The 24562-nt window shown below is 37.2% G+C and overlaps 2 protein-coding genes and 1 long non-coding RNA gene across 3 annotated transcripts; 1 reads left to right on the top strand and 2 right to left on the bottom strand.

The window, feature by feature from the left end:
- The first annotated feature begins 13397 nt into the window (after positions 1–13397).
- On the top strand, positions 13398–18513 carry LOC114187782 (uncharacterized). Its single transcript, XM_085675321.1, has 2 exons — positions 13398–18107; positions 18216–18513. The coding sequence occupies exon 1, from the start codon at positions 15754–15756 to the stop codon at positions 16318–16320; it is 567 nt and encodes a 188-aa protein (XP_085531447.1). The 5' UTR covers positions 13398–15753; the 3' UTR covers positions 16321–18107; positions 18216–18513.
- A 1790-nt stretch (positions 18514–20303) lies between these two features.
- Positions 20304–21268, bottom strand: LOC146885383 (uncharacterized). Its single transcript, XR_014995719.1, has 2 exons — positions 21143–21268; positions 20304–20955 (listed from the first exon to the last, which is right to left on the bottom strand). It is a non-coding gene; the product is annotated as an uncharacterized LOC146885383 (long non-coding RNA).
- Positions 21269–21448: 180 nt separating this feature from the next.
- Positions 21449–22378, bottom strand: LOC114188814 (early nodulin-like protein 8). The gene is made up of 2 exons (XM_028077458.2): positions 22087–22378; positions 21449–22004 (listed from the first exon to the last, which is right to left on the bottom strand). The coding sequence occupies exons 1-2, from the start codon at positions 22283–22285 to the stop codon at positions 21616–21618; spliced, it is 588 nt and encodes a 195-aa protein (XP_027933259.1). The 5' UTR covers positions 22286–22378; the 3' UTR covers positions 21449–21615.
- Between the last annotated feature and the right edge of the window lie 2184 nt (positions 22379–24562).

Below are 24562 nucleotides of genomic sequence, written 5' to 3'. Positions count from 1 at the left end.
GCATGTATATGCCATCAATCTTCTTTTATTCATGGCCGTGTGATGTTTTTAGAAAGCATATGTTTTGCAGGTTATTTTTCTTGGTGCCGGTTTCGTTTTCGTTTTGTTTATGCATGGGATTGTTCACGTTGGAAGTGGTCAGTTTCAGGGTTCTTTATTTTATGGTACAGCCACACGTTTATTTTAGGGGCTAGTCTCCCTTGAATACATATAAGGTCTTCTCTCTTTTTTTCCTGGTGTTATATTTGGGTTCCAGTTTTGTGAAGCTTTGATAGTTGGGCTGTGTGCATGATTCATGGGTTCACGATACGTTATCTTTCTTCCTTTGCTTTTCTCTTTCACGTAAAAATGTGGTTAACTTGCTCTCATTAATGGTTTCTTTTTATACATTAGTTTAGGTGTGCATGATTCTTTCTCTTGCTTTTTGATTTGACTATAGCATTGTGGTGGGGCCACTTTTGTCAATTCTTGTGTTTTATAAATCAAGATTGGGTTGATTGGAGAGAAACATGGTGCAAACCCTTTTCTTCATTTTAATACGCAGTAGTTGGTGCATGGAGGGTGGTTTCCGTGAGTTTAATGCATGTGTTAAACATTGGTGCATGAGTTTAATGCATGTGTGAGAGGTGTCAAACATTGGTTGGAGGATGGGTGTATGTTTTTTCTTTGTTTCCGTTAGCCACACACATAGTTCTCTTTCTTCTATCTTCTGTTTTATTCACGTTGCAGGATGAGGATGGGTTCATGGTTTTTGCTTTTCTTTTTCTTCCTCTTTCTTTTCTCTTTCATGTCAACACATGCATGTTAGTTTCTCTTTCTTCTTTTTCTAATTAACTTTACGTAAATGCATTTCATAGCCTTGTGGGTAGTTTAATTTTTGTCTTTAGCATGTTTTGGTTGGTGCATGGATGGGGTCCACGTGCAAAGATTTATTGCTAAAAGTTTTTGGTGCATAATTTCTCTTTCTTAAAGCTTTTTGGTGTCTATCACACGTAACATTACATGGTTTGTTTATGATTGGTGCATGCTTTATTTTAGACGCGGGTTCCACTTCTTTTAAGTGGTAGTTTTGTTTTCATTGGACAAAACATATAAACTTATTTTTGTTTCTTCCCAAAAGGCACGCGGTTGTTTCCTTTTCATATGGATTCACGGTTTCCATTAGAAAGAATGTGTTTTTGTTCTTTTCTTTATCCATATAAAATGCATGCAAACATATCCTTGTTCACGGTTCTCTTCATGTATGTATAGTATTTTCAATGCTTGGATTCTTTACTTTTGGTTTTTAAAAACATACTCAACGCACATGAGTTGCATATCAAGGTATTTTAAATGATGGCCATGTTGACTTGCTTCATTCTAGTTAGGAACTTCTAGGTGTAGTTTCACATGCATTTTTCCATATGTTTTCATGGGTTGCATGGTTATGAAGTTTAAGAGGTGGTTTACGGATAGTTACTAGCATGTGATGTTATGTTAGTGTTTAATGAATGTCGCCTGTAGAGTTCGTTGTAAGAATGTATTGTTTGATAAGTTCTTGGGTTTATGTTATGGGACTTTATTTTTCAAGCATGATGTGATGGTGTGTATTTGGTTGGCAATATGAAATTCTCATGTGTTGAGTGTTGGGAGTGTTTTTCCTTGCTTGAAGAATCTTGGTGAAATTAAGTGTTGTTTGAGGTTTTCCGTACCTAAGAACCTAGTAAAGACTCTTTCGCCTGTGTGAAGCAGTGGAAATGGGTCCTCTTCGCCTGTGTGAAGTTGTTGTAGAGGATTGGTTCGAGTGCTGTACCCTTTCGCCTGTGTGAAGCAGTGGGGAGGGAAAAGATGTTTCACCTTATTTCGGCTCATTACAAGTATAGTGCCCGATGTGCGATGCATCGACGTTTTTACTCATAATTCCTTGAGGAATAAGGGAGACAGTCTAGCTGCGATAATGGGACACATCGAACCATCTGTTCTAGGAAACTAGATATTGTTGTGGGGTGAAAGGCCGTAGAAAACCAAAGATTTATTATGATCATTATGTTTGAAGATTTTAGATGAATGTGATGTTATGTTTGGTTTGGTATGATTCTTTGGATTTTGGGGTTTGCGTGTTCAAACCAAGGATTGATTGTGATCATAATGCTTAAGTGTTACTTGAATGCGACATTGAGTATTATTGGACATGTTTTATTTATGAATTTCTTTTATAAATATCATTATTTATGGTTAGCTTACCCCTCTTTGTTTGTTTGTGTGTTTGTTGTATGTGCGATTATCGTATAATGTGTGTGTTATATGGGAGCAGATGATATTCCAGATAATCTTTGTATGGAGTAGATTGATGAGAGGTTGGGGTGGACTCGGGAGTTTTTATAATATATATTTAGTTGTTTTAAATCAGATACTAAAAATTATGAAATTTTCTTTTATCCGCAAATGTTATTAGAAGTTTTTGACAAAATAACGTTTGGAATTATGTAATTTAATTAAATTAAAAGTTTTTTTATTAATATATTTTCAATGATAATCCTTTTTCATCAAATGCGTTCATTTTCTAACTATCTGTGACATCCCAAAATTGGGGTGTTACATAACATCCTAGTCGAATATTACTATTTTAAATAAAATAAATGAAGCTAAAATAAAACGTATTTAATAACCAAAGCTCTTTCTCAAAACACGGGAAAATTTCAAACTTTATTAAAGGGAAAAATATGTTTTTGGTCCCTCAAGTTTGACCCAATTGGAAATGGTCCCTGGTCGAAACTTGGTTACTGTTTGATCCCTGTACTTTCGAAATCATTGTTTTTAATCCCTATTTTTGGACAGCGTTAAAAATAACAAACGACGTGCCACGTGTTATTTAATTTTTTATATATATAAAAAAAAGCTAGTGTCGGCTAGGTTGACGCTTTTCACAAAAACTAGAAAAAAATATGTTTTTGATCCCTGAAGTTTGAACTTAATTTGGAAATGATCCTTGTTGAAACTTGGTCATTGTTTGGTCCCTGCATATACAAAATCATAGTTAAAATATAATAATACTGCTACTATTAATAATAATAATATTATATAATAATAATATAATATAATTGTTAATAATAATAATATTATCATATATTAATAATAATTAATTATATTAATATATCAATAATAATATTAAAAATACTATTAATAATTATACATCAGTATAATTATATTATTAATAATATTAATGTTATTATTATAAAATCTTATTAATTACTAATATTACTAATATTAAAAAAATATTAATAATAAATAATAATATTAATATAATAATAATTATTATTATTATATATTATTAATAATTATTATTATATATTATTAATAATAATATTAATAAATAATATTATTAATTATTATTAATATTATCACTGATATATTAATATTATTAATTATTATTTATATTATTACTGATATATTATTATTGTTATATAATTAGTATTAATATTAATAATAGTTATAATATTATTATTTATTTTAATATTAATTATTATTATTATTATATAATAATACTATTAATAATTATATATTATTATTAGTATAGTATTTTATTATTATTATATAATTATTATTCAATGTGTAGGGACTAAACATTGACCAAGTTTCAACCAGGGACTATTTTCAAACTAAGTCCAAATTTCAGGGACCAACGCTAGGTTTTTTTATATATAAAAGATTAAATAACACGTGACACGTCGTTTGTATTTTAACGCCGTCCAAAAATAGGGACTAAAAACAATGATTTCGAAAATACAGGGACCAAACAGTGGCCAAGTTTCAACCAGGTATCATTTTCAAATTTGGGTCAAACTTGAGGGACCAAAAACATACTTTTCCCTTTATTAAAAGCACTAAAATACAATATCCATAAATGCGTTCAACGCCTACAAATATAAAATAATTTATAGTAACTGATTACAAAAATAATCCATAAAATCCATAAAACAATTCCATGTTGACCTCACTCAAGCTCTAAGTATCCATGTGCTCACCTGTACCAACATATGCTCCCATGTAACAAGTTACATGATCATCGCCAAACAAACACAGATAGGGTGAGGTCAAAATAAAAACGCATTACAAGATACATTATAATAACAATTAAAAACCCCTAACACTTCTACTACACTCAAATCTCATACCCAAACTTTCATATCTTCCTCTGGACTCCTCTTGATTTTACACCCTTTGATGAGTACATTAATCGATCTTTGCTGCAAGAGTGTCTACTCTCCCCTCCGACTACAGGCCACCACCTAATAGTCCACATGTGGGAATAAATTGTCACGACCACAATCTGTGACACTAAGTGAAGTTCCCCAAAACGAACCGCAGTCTGTAGTTGTCCCCAGACTACCAAACTCAATCAGTTACACTAAAGAGGGCAATCTTCTGGAACCCCACCATACGAGTCACGATCTCATACACCCCACTAGACTTCTAAAACCATCAGGCTACAACCTTGAGTGGCCACATGTTACTCCAATACAAGTTACACTCGTAACTGGGCCCCCAGCAAAGCATTGCATCAAGACCTCCATCCAAGTCGTGTAGAATTATCCTCACAGTCCAATTCAGCACCCCAAACCGCATGGCGCATCACACACGTTGCCGGGCGGAATCACCCTTTCTGCTAGCGCCACGTGTTGTAGGCTGTTTCTGGTTTTCCTTTATCGCCTGGTGGCACACCCCACACCGCTAGGCATCACACTAGTAGCATCACTGCTACTGGGTTTTTTTTGAAACTTTGGAGCAAGTTCCAAAGAACCCCAAGCACTCAACATACAATCAATAACATCAAATATGTTACTCCAATACAAGTTACACTCGTAACTGGGCCCCCAGCAAAGCATTGCATCAAGACCTCCATCCAAGTCGTGTAGAATTATCCTCACAGTCTAATTCAGCACCCCAAACCGCATGGCGCATCACACACGTTGTCGGGCGGAATCACCCTTTCTGCTAGCGCCACGTGTTGTAGGCTGTTTCTGGTTTTCCTTTATCGCCTGGTGGCACACCCCACACCGCTAGGCATCACACTAGTAGCATCACTGCTACTAGGTTTTTTTTGAAACTTTGGAGCAAGTTCCAAAGAACCCCAAGCACTCAACATACAATCAATAACATCAAATATGCTTATTCAGTCATAATCACATGATTGGATCACAATCCAACATAATCACATACATCATGAATTCATTACACCATCACTTAAGGTTTCACAATAATCCCTTACACATTTTATTTTATAATCACGCCATATTGAATTTAACTCCAAAACAGTTTCTACAACATTCTATTCATTCCAAATGCATTATGCCAAGCCCACAATTTATCATCACTATGCACTTTAAAGACTTCCAATCCAACAACCATGCGTATCATATATCTCCAACTACAAATATCCAAACTAAGATCACACCGCTCAAACTAAAGAGCAACATGTTATAAACCCTCTGTCAAAAATTCAGCTAAATCGACGGTTAACGAACCGAAAAACGCAGTTTTATGAAAACTACACAAACCAGAAAAATTGTAACACCTAGTGACTTAATCTTGCCGCCTAGCGAAAAAAGATCAATGACCTAGCGCCTAGAAACAGGAAACCACTGCCCGGTGATCCCTGCTACGCGAAAAATCCAAGAATTAGCGTAATTGCACCTACTTTGGTCATTTTAAAGGCACTCAATTGCACAACCACATAATCAAGCACCAATTATTCATCCAAAGTTATTCATATATATATATATGATCGTATTTATATATAAATTATCATCACTAATACATAAACTATTTTCATATAGAACGAACTGCACCACGCTTCCACTCTATGCGCTGCACCTAGCCAACATTTGATCTCAACGAAATTAATTGCAGACCCCATGAACCAGCTTCCGAGAATCAAAAAGAAAGGGCAGAGTATTCGTCAATCCCGAATCCAAACCCCATAGAACAAGCACGATTCAGATTTATTCATCAATCATCAAAAGATAAAGAAAAGTAAATATATCTAGCTTCCAAAAATAGTCACATGAACGACACTCATAGATTTAAACACACCCTTCAAAGTCGCATCCACCCAATATAAGAGATAAGAGAAGAAAATAATGTCAACTTCAGCATCGTGGTATACACATACGTCAGAGAAGAACAATAAGAATCATGCATCAAAACACAAAAGAGAAAAGAAATACACATGTTCAACTTTCCCTAACCTGGAATTTTCGCTACAATGATTTCCCTTAGCGTTCCTCTTTGCTCCTAATTCGTCCCACCTTTGAACTCCCAACCAAAGACCTTCTCCCAACCCTCTAACACTTTCCCAACTCAACTTTTAGGGTCTTAAACTTCCTTGGTTGGCAGCCACGCGAAAATTAAGTGAATTTTCCTCACTTTTCAACTCTAAAAATTAATTTAAAACGAATTAAATTAAGTTTTGCCATTTAATTGGGTCCTTAAAGCCTAATTAAGTCCAATTAACCTCTTTGTATGTGTCCAGATTCGTGGAACCTATCTCCAGCTCTTCATCTCCTAAATTCATTCCCGAGGCATAAAAAATGATATGATTTTACTCTAACCAAGATTTGAACCCACAACCTCCCAATTACCAAGTACAAGCACAACCATTAAAATAATTCATGTTTCTTGGTAATTCCTACTTCTCTATGATTTTATATTCTTACTCTAGTCTCAAGCATACACCAAAAAAAAACAATAACACAATTAAATTAACAAACAATTGGCATACTTAGGACTCGAATCCAAGTCCACTTAACATAATCAAGTACTCTTGATACGATCCTATTCAGGAAAGAGTATGATCGTTTCTGAATTCAAATCCTCAAGAGGCACGACACAAATAATTCAGAGAAGAACGCGGAATAAGACAGAGATGAAGGACGCCACAATCTAGCAGATTCATAAGTCAAGTGAAGATTCGCCACAAAGATGTTAATCTTTAATAAGAACCGGAGGCCTAAGCCAAGAACAAAGTGAATACTCTCTTTAATGAAATCAAATTCAATATATGACTAAAAGTGTCTACATTGTTTTTGGTACCTCTATATATAGGCACATAAGTTTAAGAAAACCTGAGAACCCTACAAGAAGGCCCAAGCCCAAAACATAAAAACATAAACTAATTTATAAAAGAAAGCACAAAAACATAGAACATAACTAATTTCTAAGAGGAAACCCAAAGTCTAAAAACATAAACTAATTTTCCTAAAAACTATCCTTCAAATGTGCTTCAAGCCATGATCTTCATATTCTTTGAATTTCATATTGCTTGTAGCATCATGAGCCTTGAATAGTTTTGATCTTTCAATCTCTTAGTCCTTTCCCTTATCATAGGTCCTTTAAATTGTAAAGGTTCATCTTCAAGTTCTTCTTGTATGGAATCTTAGGATAGTCCTCTATTATTCCCTCATTCTTTAAGAGAATTTGTCCTCAAATTTGTATCACTCGAAGTTTAGGAGATAGTCCTCTATCATACCCTCCTTCTTAAAATGAATTTGTCTTCAAATTCGTCTCACTTTAAGATTCCTTATCAACTCTCAACCATTTGAGCTATTACTTTTCCATGTCATAAACGCCCGCATTAAATGTCATAAAGGTTCCCACTACCTGCATTTATTAAATACTTATTTATTTAATGATTTAAATTTCTCGGGTCTTACACAATCAAAGGAGAAAGAAAGCATAAAAATGGAAAAGAATAGAAAGGGATTGATGTGAGAAGCACACCACTTTAAAGGAGAGGCAAAGCCATGAACTCCTCTAAAGATAAGTGATGGTGCTGCCACTTGAGTCTAGGCTCAAGATAAGGCTTAAAAGAATTCACTCCCGAGAGAGGAACACTATCACAAAAGCTTGATACACAAAGGTGTTTAATTATGTAAAATATTCAACCCTTTTTACAAGTGTTAGAGAACCCCTTATATAGAAGTGTTTAGGGGTCTATAAGAAAAAGCACAAAGTTTTAAACAGGATTACAATGCAAATAACACAACCTAGAGTCTAGAAAGTAGGCCAACAAAAAGGCAAGGTAGATGCTCCTTCTAGATGTTTATAGACTTCTTGGTGGCACCAAGGCATGTGGTCATCCTTTCTAGATGTTTCTAGAAAGTTTTGCTCTTTCTCTCTCCTCCACATGTGCTCTCCAAAAGCCTTCTAAATGTGCCACTTGTGCTTCCTTGTCCCACCTCTTAATGAACTTATAAAACAAGTTAAAATTGAATTAACATGTTGACTTAGGTTAAGTTAATCTTTGAGTCAATTAGTTAACCTAAGGTCAAGGTCAACAAGTCAACTTAAAAATAGTTAATGAATCCAACTTCATGGAATTTAAACTAGAGAAAATAAAGGCAATGTAAAGTGATTAAGGAATGCCCTTTCTTCTAACCATATGCCATGGACCATTATCCTTGGTAGAGATCAAGCCTTCATCACATGCCTTACCCTCAAAGTATGTGACATGGTCCTTTGTAAGGAAGTTGTCTGAGAAGCAATACACCCTTATTCTCCTAAGCGCTTAATAGGTTCTTCCCTATAAACTTGAACCTAATTGGCTAACTCCAAAATAGAGGAAACCTTGGTGTCTAAGTGTAACACCTGAGAAAATTAAATAAATAAATAAAGATTTATCTAATAAATGTGAGGGCGGGAATCCCTAAGTTCATTAATATGGATAGAGAAGACAAGGAACAATGGTAGCTCAAGTGGTTAAGAGTACTTGACTATTATAAGAGGACTTAGGTGTATGATTAGCATATTAATTTAATTTTTTTATTATTTTAATAATATGCTTGATCATGGTGTGTGATAATATAATCCTAGAGGTGTATGATTTATCATGAAACATGAATTGGTTGAATTGTTGTGCAATTGTTTGGTAATTGAGTTAAGGTAGGTTCAAACCTTGCTAGCACAATTTAGCCTTGACTTATTTGCATTTTATTATTATTTTTTTTTTTGGTTCTGCAATGTTAGGGAAAACCTAGAAACCCTAGTAGCCGACAGAGAAACCAAAGAGGCATGGAATAATTTGTTACACTGCAATGAACTCGCATGTTAATGGTGTTAATTGTTATTTTCGTTTTGGTTAATTAAGGGAGAATTAATAAGGCAATGGATGAAAGGGAGAAGAGTGCTGCTCTTGGGAAGGCATTTTCGTGTGGCTACCAAAAGGGAGTTTTAGAACCCAAAAAGTAGAACTTAGGAGAGTTGAGAAGGCTGGAAGGAGTGCCTAAGGGTGGAGATCAAATGGGAGATCAATTATGGTGTAAGGAAGGATTCTAAGAGTACTTTTGGAGCCAGAATTCCAGGTTAGGGGAGTTGTCATTTCTTGTTTTAAAGATATTATATGCAACTGCGTTATATATTGATGCATGGAAGCTTTCTCCTGAATCAAATTCTTGTATTGTTTAACTTCTTGATGTTTGTCGTATGTGGTTTTAAAGAGACTATGTGTGTGCTTGTGGTTTCCGTTGTATTGAGTTCTCTTTGTGACCCAATCATTGCTATGATTATCATGATTCTTCTTTTTGGCTTTTGTGACCCAATCATTGCCATGATTACCATGATTCTTCTTTTTGACATTGACGAGATGTTTAGAGTTTTTATTCTAAATACGACACACTTAATATTATTCTTATTATTCTTATTATTAATTTTATTTTATTTTACCATTATTATTATTATTATCCTTATTATTTATTATTATTATTATTCTTATTCTTATTCTTATTATTTTATTTTACTATTATTATTATTATTATTATTTTATTTTATTTTGTTCATGCGGAGAACAAATAAGATACGTCAGACACAAGCGTTACCTTATCCCAATCCGCAATCTCCTCAGTAGGCTTCCTCCTGGTTGGTGCATGTCATTTGTGAGTATCTCGGTTTGGACCGGTTTGGACCCAAGAGGGGTTACCTGCGGAAGAGACTCTGACGCTCAAGTCAGCCAAAACTCTCAAAAGTCAAATCTCGTAATTAAGGGAGTAATGAATGCGTACCTTTAATTGTTGGGGTCCATACATATTTATAGATTATTAATTATGTTTAGCCACGTCACGGGCTGGGCCCCTGTTTGGGCCGTAGGTGGGCCTAGATCTTAGGTCAGGCCCCTTAGTTCGATTATCATGGGCCCTTAGGGGCTTTGCTGGTATCACTCTGAATTTGTCGAGTTCTTGCTTAATTATCCTAAGTTAGCGGCTTAGGCCGGTTACCCTCTAGCAGCTTAGGTCGGGTACTGTTACTTGTTCATACATGGTGATTATTTGCGTCTTTGGGGGCTATGTAGGCGGCTATAATCAGGTGAAGCCGGCTAGGTGTGGTACACTAGTCCCCCAGTCTTTGCCGGTATAGCTATAGTGGCAAAGGATGAGAAGTATGTTTGGCTAGGCCGGCTAAGTGTGGTACACTAGTCCCCATCCTTTAAGTGTGATGAACAATATTAAGGCTTGGAATCTAAATAGGTTTGTGGTAGGTGAAGGGGTGGCAGATGCCAGAGGTCTAATCGAAAGGACTTTGCATCGTTATTTTAAGGTTGGTGACTCTTGGTGTGCGTTGTGACACTTCATGCGACTTAATACTTTTGGCGGGAAGAAGTTATAGCGTTTGGAATTCATGTTTATAAATGAAGAAGTTGTTAGGAATGTGTTCATGTTGCTTCATTTGTTAGAAATCTTAGATCAGTTGTTTGTGTGCATTAGAGTTGTCCGATATCTTCCTTATTTCCACCGTCATCCTAAAAAGAACATGTATGTCTAGTAGTAGTGATAGGGTTTCCTTATCAGGTTCGAGTAGTGAGCGGTTAGGGGGGAGTGGAACTAGTCGGTCGGGTAGTAGTGATAGGGAGGAACCGGAAAATGTGGAAAGGATCCCAATGGAGAGAATAGTGGAAGTTAGGGAGGATCCACCTGAGGAGCTGGCGGAGAGCAGTTGGCTGGCGAAGGCGGGATATGAGTGGGCTGCAGCGGATGTGCAAACGCAACACTCGATATTCCGATGGTCGCGATTGCTGAAGTCGTGGCTGAACTGTACTCCTATCTTTGAGAAAGGTGCTCGAAGGGATATAGTGTTGCTAGAGAGGGTAACTGTAGTAGAATGTGTCTGCCACAGCCGAGATGGAGCTGTCGAAGAGTTCTTTTACATGTACATGTGTCATTTTTCACAACTGCACATCCGGTTGCCGTTTGACGAGTTCACCATGGGAGTGCTGCATTTGTTGAACGTTGCTCTGACTCAACTGCATCCAAACAGTTAGGCATACTTGCAGGCGTTTCGGTTGTTGTGTATGGCTTTGTACTTGCAACCTACTCTACGGGCGTTTCTCTACTTTTTTGATACGAGGCCGAGAAGTCCGACCACGTGGTTGTCGCTTATAAGTCGGCCCAGAATTAACAGACTTGATGCTTTTACTCAGTCTTTCAAACACTTTAAAGATGGGTTCTTTAAAGTGGTGGTAAAGCAAGTCGGACGCTCACATTTTTACACCAACGATGGGAGTACTAAATTTCCCTTTTTCTGGACTGGCAACCCTTGGAGATATAAGGGGATGGCGAGGGAGGAGTTGTCGGTAGCTGACCGGGAGGTGGTGGATGCGGTGATGCTTTTTAGCAATAAGATTCCTACTAAGGGCTTAGTTAGGGTTTATAATTCGGTTCATCCGATTATTGATATTGAAGGTATCTTTTTGTATATTTGAGTATTATATTGTGTTTGAGTGGTCTGATGGATGTGTGTTGTTGTTTATAAGTCACATGGTGTAGATGGGAAAAAGGAACTTGACTCTCTTCTAGACATTACGAAAGGAGAAAGCGACTAGAGCTAAAGCTGCTAGGAACACTGAGGTTCCTAACTTGCAAGAGTCATTGGTGGATGTTCACGTACATGGTGGGACGAAAAGAAAGGCCGAGCTGTCGGCTAGGCCTGGTAGGCGCAAAGATGTGAAGAAAGTCTGGGCCGCTCTATTAGGGACAAGGTTATCTAGCGGCACAACAGGGCCGGAGGCTGGACTGATTAAGCTGCTAGAGACGGTTGTGCGGCGAGATATTGAAATTAATGTGCCGGAGACGTTGATTAATTCAATTGATAACATGGATCCTAACCATCTGGTGAGGACTATGGTGGAATTTTGTAGCAAGGCACTACTATTGGGGCCCCGGGTTGGGTCCTTGTACCAGAGGGAGTTGAAGGAAGGGAATCAGGAGAAGCTGGAAGAGTTGCAAGAGAAGGTTGACAAACATGCCGAGGAGAAGGAGGCCTGGAAGAAGGAAAAGGAAGAATGGCTAGAAGAGAGGAAAAGGCTGACAACGTGGAGAGTGCGCTGCTTGGACTTGGAGGAGAAATTGAAGGGCCGCATTGCTGATTTGGAGGCAAATTATGATGAGATGAAGGAGAAACATGATGGTCTGGAGGTGGAGCTTGATGATTTGAAGAGTTATGTTATCCAGGAACATATAAATGGACTCCAGAAGGGGTTGCAGCAAGCGGCTTTCTTTTACAAAGATGTGGATGTTGGTGATGTTAGATTTGATGTGAATAAAGACGTGGTTGACGGTGTGCTCGTGGATGAGGTGGAATCTAGTCCCGGGGAGGATGCAGGGAAGGTGGCGGAGGTTGAGAAGGTAGATGCAAATCCTGATGATGCGGTGGAAGCGAAAGATGTCGAATAGGGGGTGGCTTAGGATTGGTGTTTGAATGCTGTCAATTTGATTTGATTCTAAGTCTCTATTAATTCGTACATTGTCTAATTTTCCATTAATTCGTACATTATCTACTTTACTGTTAATGTGATGGTTATTCTTTGTATGTTTGTTGTTGTGCGTTGCCGATATGATGTGTTATAGTAGTGTGTGGAATGATGTTATTGTAAATGAGTTGTGATGTAGGCCGTATTTGGTTAGAGTCCGTGTTAATTTAGAAGGGTGTTCGACCCAGGCCGTTTACTTGTAGTAAGGGTGGGAAACTTAAACGATTTAAAATTAAGGGTGTTCGACCTAGGTCACTTATTTGTGGTAAGGGTGGGGAATTGGAAAACGAGTTTAATCAATAAGTTAAGGGTGTTCGACCTAGGCCGCTTATTTGTGGTAAGGGGTGGGGAACTGGAAAACGAGTTTAATCATTAAGTTAAGGATGTTCGACCCAGGCCGGTTACTTATGGTAAGGGTGGGGAATTGGAAAACGAGTTTAATCATTAAGTTAAGGGTGTTCGACCTAGGCCGCTTGTAAGACCCGTGGATTTTAATTAATTAAATAATTAATTAATTAATAAATGCAGGTGGGAAAATCATTTATGACATTAAATTATGATTGGTATGACATGGAATAGTACTAGCTCAAGTGGTTGAGAGTACTTTGATTGTGTGAGAAGGCTTAGGTTCGAGTCTTATGTATGCCAATTTTGTGTTATTATTCGTTATTATTTTAAAATATATGTTAATCATGCTGTGAAATAATATGATAGTTGGATTATAATTGTTAGCATGAAACATGAGTTGGTAGGATGGTTTGACATTGATTTGGCAATAGAATGATGATGGGTTCAAACCTTGGTGAACTCAAATTTTTTTTGGTATTTTTAGCTTTGGTTTGAATAGGAAAGGTTGAAGGAAAACCCTAGTAGTATGGCAGCTGAGGGGTGGCTGGAAAATAGCCATAATGAGTTAGTAAATGGCATTAACCACTACTTAATACCAATTTTCGTTTTAGGAAATTCACCTAGTTTTTAGGCACACTTTAAAAGGAAAAAGTGGGTTAATAGAGAGAGTTTTGCAAGCTGGAAAATATACCCAAAAAGAGAGCACGAAAATCTGAGGCCTTGTGAGGTTTGAGTGAGACTTTTGGGGGTGAATTGAGAGAAGGCTAAGGAGGCAATTCGTGTAGGGAGAACTCTTAATCGTCAAAGCTTTAAGCGAAGGAAAACCAAGTTAGGGGAGTTGTAATCATTAATTTATTTTTTCTTTCGATAATATACCATGAAATGTATGAACTGGATGCACATTCCCGGCCGCCAAGCGACGCATGTGTTTTACACCATTCTGGGTTTTTCTGTATGAAGCGCCTGGCGGGATTGGTTGGGACCGACAGGCGACGCGGGTTTGAGACTCGATTTGGGTTTTTCTGTCTATTTTGGCGTGAGTTATTTGGAGGGAAAGCAAGGGGAGGGCCTTGGGAGATGATCTGGTGTGGTAACGTTTGATCTCGAGTGTAATTGATAGAGAAATTCAACAGTGACAAAGTCTTTTAGGGTTGAACACTTGGGGTTTGATGTCGGGAGTATTGCTGGTGATTGAAATGCTTTGATAATGTGCTAATGAGTGTGTGTGAAATTTGAATAGTGGATATTGGAAATTGTTTGGGGTTGATAGGGTACGGTTGTGGGAATGAAGAATGGATGAGGGATTGTGTGTAAGCGAGGGTAACTGGTATAACATTAGAAGAGTATAATCATATGAGATGGGCATTTCGACTATTAGGGTAATGCAGGGCACAATCTGGCGGAAAGAAGTTCGAGTGCTGAAAGGATGAGTTTCACATGGAATGTAATGATTAATAAGTACACTGTTTGGTGTTTGAGATTTAAGACTTAGCCACACTAATGTATCAGGAATGAGAACAAATATGAGAGTGAATCTAACGTTGAGGCAATGGTGTTAGTAAGCATTAGGTACTGAATAACATACTATATTATGGAGTGAAGGATGAGGTTTTATTAAGACAACCAATTAGGTGCACTTGGATGGTTTACCTTAGTACAACTACAAAATGGATAGCAATTTAGACAATGGGAGAACAATCCAAAAGGGATTGATGAAAGGCCAAGGGAGGTTTGTATGCTGGGTTGAGGAACCAAAACTGCATAGGTTGTAAAGACATCAGTACTGGTTGGGTCCAGTATGGATGGGTCCAGATAGATTGCCCTCCTCAGTAAATCGCTGACGAGTTCGGTAGTCTTGGGACATTACGGACTATGTTCGTATTTGGAAACTTCACCTGGCGTTATGGTGTATGATTCGTGGCATTGGTTCCCGCACGTGTTCTGTCGGTTGTGACCGATAGGTTTGGCAGCAAATTACCTTGGGGTAATCACTAGAAGAGGTAGAACACGAACGGTCTGGTTGTGGCCAGATGATAGAGAATAGAGAAAGAAATTGTATTTTGGTTCTCTGCAGAAAATATAGTTTTATGGCTGGTTGTATATTTATTACTATGATGTATGTTGATTTCATAATCTCATCCTATTTGCTTGTGTTTGGCGATGATCGTGTACGCGGTACACGTGAGCAGAGGATGTTGATGCAAGTGGTGCCGGTGATGCTTAGATACGGAGTGGGGATAGCTTGGGAGACTTTTTATGACTTTATGTTATTTTTATTTTGAAATAAAATGTAAAATTCTATGAGACTGTTCTGGATTTGGATTTAAATATTGAAATTATAAAATTTTAAATTTCTCGCGCTTTTGGGAAATGAAGTTTATTCATAAATGCGACATCTTTATGATTTTATTTGTTTCATTTATTTAAATCAGTAATATCCTGACGGGAGGTTACATTTAGCTTTGTTTTCAAAATGATTTTCTTGGGGTCTAAGGGGAGTGAGCTCGTCGTGTTGCGATTGCGTGACTAATTGATTGTGTTGTTTTACTATTGATTTACTAGTTTAGATGTGAAATTCTGATTTAAGCTGTGTAATTTAACCAGCTGTAAAAATGTGACGTGCTCAGGCCATGGCTAACAGGAGAAGGAGAAACACTGCTGGAGTTGACGAGATCGCTCAGGCAATTCATCGCATGGTGGATGCGATGCAGCCTATTGCCGCTCAGCCTAGGGTCGTGGTGGCACTAGTTCGCCCTGTGACGATGGAGGATTTCATGAGGCATAAGCCCTCAAAATTCTTTGGTAGATCCACCCTTGATGAGGTAGACGCATGGCTGAGAGAGTGTGAGAAGATCTGCAGGGTGATAGACTGCACAGATGCACAGAGATTGTCATTTGTCACTTTCTTCCTAGTGGCAGATGCGAAGTATTGGTGGGTGGGCATGCAGCAGTTGATACAGACATGTGCCGAGGAGATCACTTGGACTTCCTTCAGGACCAGGTTCCTGGAGAAGTACTTTCCGGATTCGGTGAAACACAAGAGGGAAGCTGAATTCCTCACCTTTCAGCAGGGGAACCTGACTGTGCAGGCATACACAGACAAGTTTGAGTATCTGGCTAGATTTTATTCACCTACAGTCACTGAGGAGTGGAGGTGCAAGAAGTATGAGGGTGGGTTGAAACATGAGTTGCGCTGATTTATAGTATCACTCCACATCAGGGAGTTTCCGATCTTGGTGGAGCAGGCCAATGCGGTGGAGCAGCTAGAGACGGGACCTAACAGTGGGACTCGACCACAGCGGACCACGACAGACCCCCGTTAGCAGAAGAAGCCATATATCAGACCACCACATTCTTCCAAAAAACTATAGTGTTTCAACTATGGAGGTGAGCACTTGAGGACGGATTGTCCAAAACCCTCTGGTAGCATTGGAGGCAGCAATAGCACTGGCAAGTGCTACGTGTGTGATCAGACGGGACACTACGCCAAACATTGTCCTAACAAGAAACCAGCTGGAGGTGCACTAGCCAAGAAACCCATAGGAGATAGGCCCAGAGCACCAGGGCATGTATTTGCATTGACGACCACAGAGGCGACTCAGTCAGGTAACCTGGTACAGGATACTTGTTTGTTGTTTGGTAACCGTGTGGTTGTGTTATATGAGAAATCAAGGTTATGTAGTTCTTTAAAAAGCTTGTTTTTTAAAAATGTTGATATTTTGTATTTTAAAATTTTTGTATTTTTTTGGTGTTTTTGAGATTATTTGGAAAATAGTCACACAACGTGAGCGGTCAGACAGACACCAAAAGAAAAAAAGAAAATATTTTTCGATATTTTTTAAAAAAATGAGTGTCACACGGTGCGAATGACCGGACATACACAACAAAGAGAAAGAAAATTATTTTTGGTATTTTTTATTTTTTCTATTTTTGTGAATTTTTATGATTTTCAAATATTTTTGGGTTTTTAGGAAAATAACGTGTATAAAATGAATGTTAGATTAAATAAATAAAAACTAGGTGAAAAAAAAAACAAGATGCATGGGAGGGTGCAGGCTGTAAACAGTGGGGTGTAATGAATAAAAATCTAAAAATAAAGTAAAAAATACAAAAAGGTGTAAACTGTGAAAATTGGGGTGCAGCCAGAAAAAACAATCAGACCCAAAACAAGACCAACAAAAACATAGGGTGCGAAATTAGCAATGATGGATGTGCGCGAGGAAGTAAATAATGTAGCGAAATCTCAACAAACAAAATCAAGGCAGGGGTGCAAGATTGTCATAAATGGAAGTGGAGGAAGTGAATAACCATCCAACCTTAGGAAACTCGTGGGTGTGTAGAAAATTAACATTGCGGGTGCACGAAATAACCGAACAGGGTCATACCCAATTTTTCTCTAACCCTAATTAAGCTAAAACCTCTCTTCCACCAAGGGCAGCCCCTTTTCCATTGCCTGGAGCCACCAAGTCTCCGTCACTCGTCACTATCCACTAGAACGCCCCTCATCTTTGCTTCACCACACCACCACGGGGTTGGCTTGCCAGCGATGCCAATGGATGCTGGAGACGTCGATCTCCTTCGCGAGACTCAACAACTTTTTTCTCGCGCACGCATTGAAACCTAACCCCAAGAGGTCGTGACCCTGCTGCAACCAGCCAAAGACGTTGTTAGTGACAGTGACGTCCACCACGGACCTCGACGACGAGAGCCTAGGATATGCGACCTTCACTCTCCCTCCTCTCAGACCCGACTCGAACGACCTCCGCTCCAGCATCCCAAGGCCACTGCCGACAACGCTCAGATCACTGCGATCAAGACCGCCATCATAGGGCCGTCTCCGTGAACTAGGAACACCACTGGAGATTCTAGTTCAGTTCCTTTTTTTAAAAAAAAATCAACGTGATTTAAACATAAACCCAATTCGTGTGCAGGTTCCCTTTCCTTTGTTTCAGTGTTCCGCATTGGGTGTAAACGATTGTCGAAGGTGAAACGTGAGAGCTTTGTGCTGGAATGGGGTTCTGGTCCGGTGAGATGTTGTATTGCAGGGATGGAGTTGTGATTCTGGTTTTTTGCTTTTGGGTTTTGTTTGCAGGTTGAAATGGTGTTGTGATGTTGAGGTGGTGGTTCTACAAATGGGAATGTTGCAAGAGTTCAAATGGGATGTTGCGGGATTGAAATGGAGAATGAGTTTTTTGTGTATTGTTGATGCCAACTATATTAGAATGAACAAACAAAGAAGGATTGGTGGTTGATTCTGGCTAGCTATGTGGTGATGAATGATGGCGAAGGGTTCAGTCGAGGGTGATAATGGAGGATTCAAACAACAATAATGTAGTAATGTACACAACAAATTCAATGAGTCAAATAAATGACACGTAAATTTTAATATATGACTACATTGTATTCATTCTCAAGCACAACACAACAACATCAGGTTCACCTCAAACATTCAAGTATTCAGATGAAGTACTTACCTCTTGCGGTCTCTATCAGTTGGTGGCTTCACGTCTCAAACAATTCTTTCCTTCGTTGGCTCGCTTGTTTCTCCTCTTTTGTTTTTCAAGTATTCTCCCATGTTCTGTTCCCCTTCTGTGATGAAATTGTGTTTGAGGTCTCCTAGAAAGCATTTGAATCTCCCCTCCAAAATGTGGCTCAACCTCCTAATGTAACGTTGTTTTTCTCTCTGTCTGGCCAATTGCTAGCCAAGCCAATAATTGCATCGTAACGACGTCCTAACATGGTTGCTGCGGCAATGACACACACATACCAAAAATTTCCTTTTCCATGCCAAGAAGCACTGTAGTGACAAAATATGACCACTTACTATTTTTCCTTGCACGAAGGAGGAAGAGATACCAAAAGCAGCCATTGCATCCTCGTTGACTTTCATTTCTCTTTTTTAGTGTTATCATTTTTTTTATATATTTTTTGGAAAAAGAATAAACGAAATAAAATAAGAAGAAAAAAATTAAAATCAAAATTACAAATTAAAATTAAAATTAAATAAAAAGAATAAAATAAAAAAAGATAAAATAAAAAAAGATAAAATTAAATAAAATAAGAAACAAGATAAAATTAAATAAGATAAAATTAAATAAAAAATTAAAATAGGACGAAAGTAAAAGTAGTAATATATCCATATTTAAATCATTGTTCACTTTTTTCCTATTTTTCCCTTCTCCCAATTATTATCAAAGTCAAAATTTTATTTCTTACCGGACGAAATTGAATGTTGACAGGTATGTTTCATTAAGAATTATATGAAATTCATACAAGATAAATGTCAAAATCATATGTAATATTGAGTAAACTAGACGACAATTGCCAAAGAGTTAGTTACTGCAAAACAAATTCAATCTACCCAATAAATACACTAAGGAGCGCACCCGAACGAAGCCCATTCAACATTATTGGCCTAAAGAGGCTAAATATTTAACATAATATTTTTTTGGTGATGTTGCGTATATTAATAGAATATATGGTCAAATGTTGATAGTTTGATTACATGATGTATTGATATCATAATTCCTCTTATACCATATATCAATGGTATATATGGTTAACTTGGTTTTATAATACATTATTATTATTATTATTATTTTACTAATTTATCTTATATGTGGTATGTTTTTATTATTATTATTATTGATACTTCAGATTTTGTAACAAATTTCATAAAAATAAGAAATCCTATAAATACATGTAATATTTTTCTTTGGAGTACACACTTTCTCATACTGACTCATACATTCAAATAGATCTTAAAATCTTTTTATTAACTTGAGCATCAAAAAGTCTTTTTCAAGTGGATATTCCCCTTTGATTCAACCATCAGAAACACTCAAGTCATCAAGGTCATATCCACCGTTTGGATCTTGCCACTCGTCCAAAGTTCCATGCTTGAGATTCTAATAAGAACAATCTTCATTTGTTAGGTGTTTTGAAATTTATTTGATATGTTATTGTTCTTGAATTCTTACTTTAGAATCTGTGACTGAAATTCAAATTTCATTTAACTAGTACGTGCTGAATGATAATTAGGGTTTATGAATAATATATTGATTGAAGAATTAATTGTGAAAAGTTTCACAGAAGATATGGATAATGTATTTTTTTGAATTTTTAGTAAAAGTTTTTGATATTGTTCCTCTAAAAAAGAAGCAAAGGCACATGGTTTGAATTTATGTCAATCCACAACATAAGAATTAGGGTTGAGCATAAAAATGATACCCGCCCGAATCCGACCCATCCGAAAAGAAAAATGGGTAAATGGACAGTTTACGTCGATTCGAGTTAAATTGGATAGAATAAATCGGGTTAAAATGGACCGATTCAGTGATATATGAAATTTGAATACTAAATCTACCAATACTCCACCCGATCCATATTTTAAATATAAAACTAAAGTTTTTATCCCCAACCCTAAACATTCCTTGTGTACCTTCGTTTAAATTGCAACCTCTTATTCCTAATAGTGTTGTCCACTAGGTTTGGCGACCCTCCTCTTCCCATTGTCTTGTTCACTGAGCCCGTTGTGCGCGATCACCCTCCTCCTCCTATCATCTTGTCCACTAAACCTCTTGTGCGTGGTTACCCTACACTTGTCTCTACGACAGTCTTCAAAGTTATTGTAGGACCTCTGTCAGAGCAACACGTCGGAGCTATTGCAAGGCCTTTACTAGAGCTGTTGTGGGGCCTCTGTCATAGCGGTTGCGGTGCCTCCGTCGTCTCCCCCAACCCTTACCTTGTGAGCACAATTTTTTTTCTAAATTATACTATTTTATAAACCGAAAACCTACCCATATCCATAATCTAAATTACCCGAACCCGATCTGCGTAATAAAATAAACGGACGGATAAGGATTTCAGATATTAAATCAAACCGGATTGAACTGGATTAATGATATTGGACAATGGACTCGTATCCAAGACAAACCGTCCTATGCTCAGCCCTAATAAGAATCATTCAAAAAATACTTCAATGCCGACAGCATCGGAAGGAATGCAAGAGCGTCATACCTGAGATCAAGGCTAAGGTTGAGATTTGTTGGAGCTTTGTGGATGATTGTGACGACTTGAACACAGGCTAAACCTATATTTTCCTTATTTTCTTTAATATACTATATATTCTTTATCATTTTCTTATTTTCCTCGTTGTCGCAAAACCCATGATTTGGTTATGAACAAAATCAAAATCGAACATCTAAATTTTTATGATTGGCATGCCATCCAAATCCATGTTAGGGGATCCACTACTAATCATAACCATAACATTATAATAATAAGATATTAAAAATGAATAAACCCTGAATTTAGCTTTTAAAATTGTGAAATCTAATAAATTGTATAGGAATTTATTAATTTTAAGGAACCATTTGATCCACTTTTACAATAGCAAAGAGTAGTAAATTAAAACAAAAAAAAATTATACATATCAATGGTTGCATGACATTAGGAAATATAAAAAGAAGCCAAAATCAGTATATTTGCAATTATCTTAATAGGGTCGGGAAGAGTGCGCAGAGGAAGAATCCAATAAGTATGAATGAAAATCTTGAATTTGGGTGAGGTGAAGAAGAAGTACTAGAGGCCGACATGGGAATGTCGCCAAAAGCAGTTGGGTAAGAAGGTGCGGATTGAGGCAGTGAAGATGGAGAAAGTGTGTCGGTGTTTCCTCCAACTCCCACAGTTATGTGAAGCTTTTGATGCTTTTGGCAATGACCAGACTCTGCACTGGTGAAGTAAAACTCCCCTTCTGATGTAATGTTGAACAAGGAGTTCCCATTGTTCATGTACAAGATTGGATCTTTAAGGTTGCAGCTCTTGTAGGATTCCTCTGTCACTTGAATCAATGAATCTTGGCTTGGTGGGTACAGAAACACTACACATATTCGACATGTTAGTGTTGAATTGGCAAACCTTTTGAAAAGATGGGGAGTACTGAATATGAAGGAAGAACTTACAGAGGGAATCACCGATCTTGAGGTTCTGATATTTGGACCATTTGTCATAGACTTTTGAATTTGATGAAGTGGGGATCCCCCAGGAATCTAGATCTCCAACTTTGTATTGGTAACTTTCCACCTTGGTTTGGATTCGAACCCAAGTAGCAAAGAGAGACACCAAAAAGAGGTTAAATCTAAAACCTCTAAGAAAGGGCATTTTGATTCTGACGAGGAACTGGAATTTTCCTAGATTTAAGAAGCGAGTGAGCAGAGAGGGGAGAGAGACATGCAATTGAGCAGTGTGCCCACTGCAAGCTTTTGAAAATGATATCAGAATGATTCCTTAGTGTGTCAATTTACCTTAAAGCCCCTCTTCCTCCTAACCCTGGGTTAAGAACCATTTCATCCTTCTCGAGTTACAAACTATTGAAGTATATGACCAAAAATTGATGGTGTGTCCAAAATAACCAATTACTATTGTTGGAAAAAGATGACACGAGTAACAGTAGATGTTTATTGATTTTAGAGGGTTGGGAGTGGAAAAGTTACAAATTATATTACAAGGGTTATAATTGGCATGTGACAGCTGGCAGTGTGATTGTGCTTGAAAGGTTTTGCAGTTTCATAATTGTATTGTGTAGTTCTCGTGAGAGACAGTGTGACATGATCATGTGGTGCATAGATACGGCAGCAAGCAAGCTCTGGAGTCACATCGCACGGTTTAGGAAATGCATACAAAAACAATTCTGCTCCTGTAAATTCTATTTAAAATTAACTAAAAAATGTAATTACCAATATTTTTGCTTTAAGATAATGCAATTATTTTTACAAAATAAAAAATAAAAACTAATGTATTATTAAATATATTTTATTAAATTATTTAATTAACGTAATTATGTAAAAAAATAGGCTTAAATACTTTTTTGATCCTCATTTTCGTAGTGTTTGTTGCGGATAGTCCTCATTTTGACAGAATGTTTAAAATGGTCCTCATTTTTACCGAATGTTTAAAATGGTCCTCATTTTCGCAATTCGTGTTTTATTTAGTCCTTTTCTGTAACGCCGTTTAAATCATTAACGGAGCATTGTATAGGTGGCACAGTTTGTATTAGGGTGTGTTACGTGTACTGTACATATAGCTATTAACGTTAATTTTTCAATTTAGGGGAAATTTTGCAATTAGGGAAATTTCTTCATCTTCGTCTTTCTTGAGCTCGGATTTGCAGAGGAAGCAGCTAGTACTTACCATTTCATCATTGGATTGCAGTTGCGCTCTTCATTTCAATTTTCCACTTAATCATCATCAACGAGGGTAAGTGGGGTTAGGGTTTTCTGGTTGTGTTTGCTCGTGGGTTAGGGTTTTCGTAATTCTATTTTGGGGTTTGTTTGTCTTTCGATTGTTGTAATGTTCTGCATGATTTCTAAATTACTTCTATGATTTTGTGTAGTTTGTGTCTGTAGGTGGGGTTCAATGGGGTATTATTTTAGTTTGTTTGTTTGTCGGTGTAATGGTCCCAAAATTATTTTATTTGTAATTGATTATAGCAGTGGTCCCCATTGCGTTAAAGTAGGCTTAATAATACATATTTTTTATCTGTTTAATTTACTTTAGGGCAATGAGTGATGATAGGTTCGATGTTGTTGTCCACCACGGTGGTGACGTAAAGGCCCATGAAGAGGCTGCTGAAGTAGAGATTGGGGATTCCAGTGGTCTGAATAGTGATGTTGAAGTGGAAGGTGAAATTGAAGTGGAAGGTGAAAAGCTATTTGAAGTGAGGCACATATCCATGGTTGGAGATAAGTACACAGTGAATGTGGATGCTCAACATTGCAGTTGTAGGAAATGGCTTCTGACTATTATCCCTTACTGTCATGCTATTGCAGCAATGAATTTCATCAATGTCAATGTTGAGGACTTCATACCAATCTGCTTCAAGAGATCCATCTACGAAGAAATATATTAATCCATCATCTTTCCGGTCAATGGTGAAGTCTTATGGGAAAAAACTCCCTACCCTGACGTCCATCCACCACATAAGAGGATCTTACCAGGAAGACCCAAGAAAAAAAAAGGTTGGAAGAGTGAGAGTTGAGAAAGGATAACACACAAATCAACAAAGGAGGTCATAGAAAAAAATGTAGAATTTCTAAAACGTCTTAGCAGCTACAAACGTCTTAGTTATTTTTTGGAATTTCTGATGTAGAATTCATTATTGATGTACTGCATCTTGACTTTCTTAAACTTCGTTCAATTTCACTTTTGCCAAAAATTGATGTAGTGCATTTTGATGAGGATGAATTAATGTTATGAATTTAACTTCTTCCAGACTTAGATCAATTTAGTTTTTTCCAAGCTTAGATCAATATCACTTACTTCAATGCTCAGATTAAAATGTCATTTTGAACATGTTGGGACTAATATCAACATAATCAAACTAATTCATTTTTTCATTTAACAATAGTACAAAACAGATTGGACTTTAAAAGATTACAC

This window comes from Vigna unguiculata, chromosome 6, assembly GCF_037176805.1.
Source record: "Vigna unguiculata cultivar grain cowpea cultivar isolate G323 ecotype 2 chromosome 6, ASM3717680v1, whole genome shotgun sequence".
NCBI lineage: Eukaryota > Viridiplantae > Streptophyta > Magnoliopsida > Fabales > Fabaceae > Vigna > Vigna unguiculata.
Note: the sequence above shows the minus strand (reverse complement) of the source record. Positions and strands in the feature narration are given on the sequence as shown.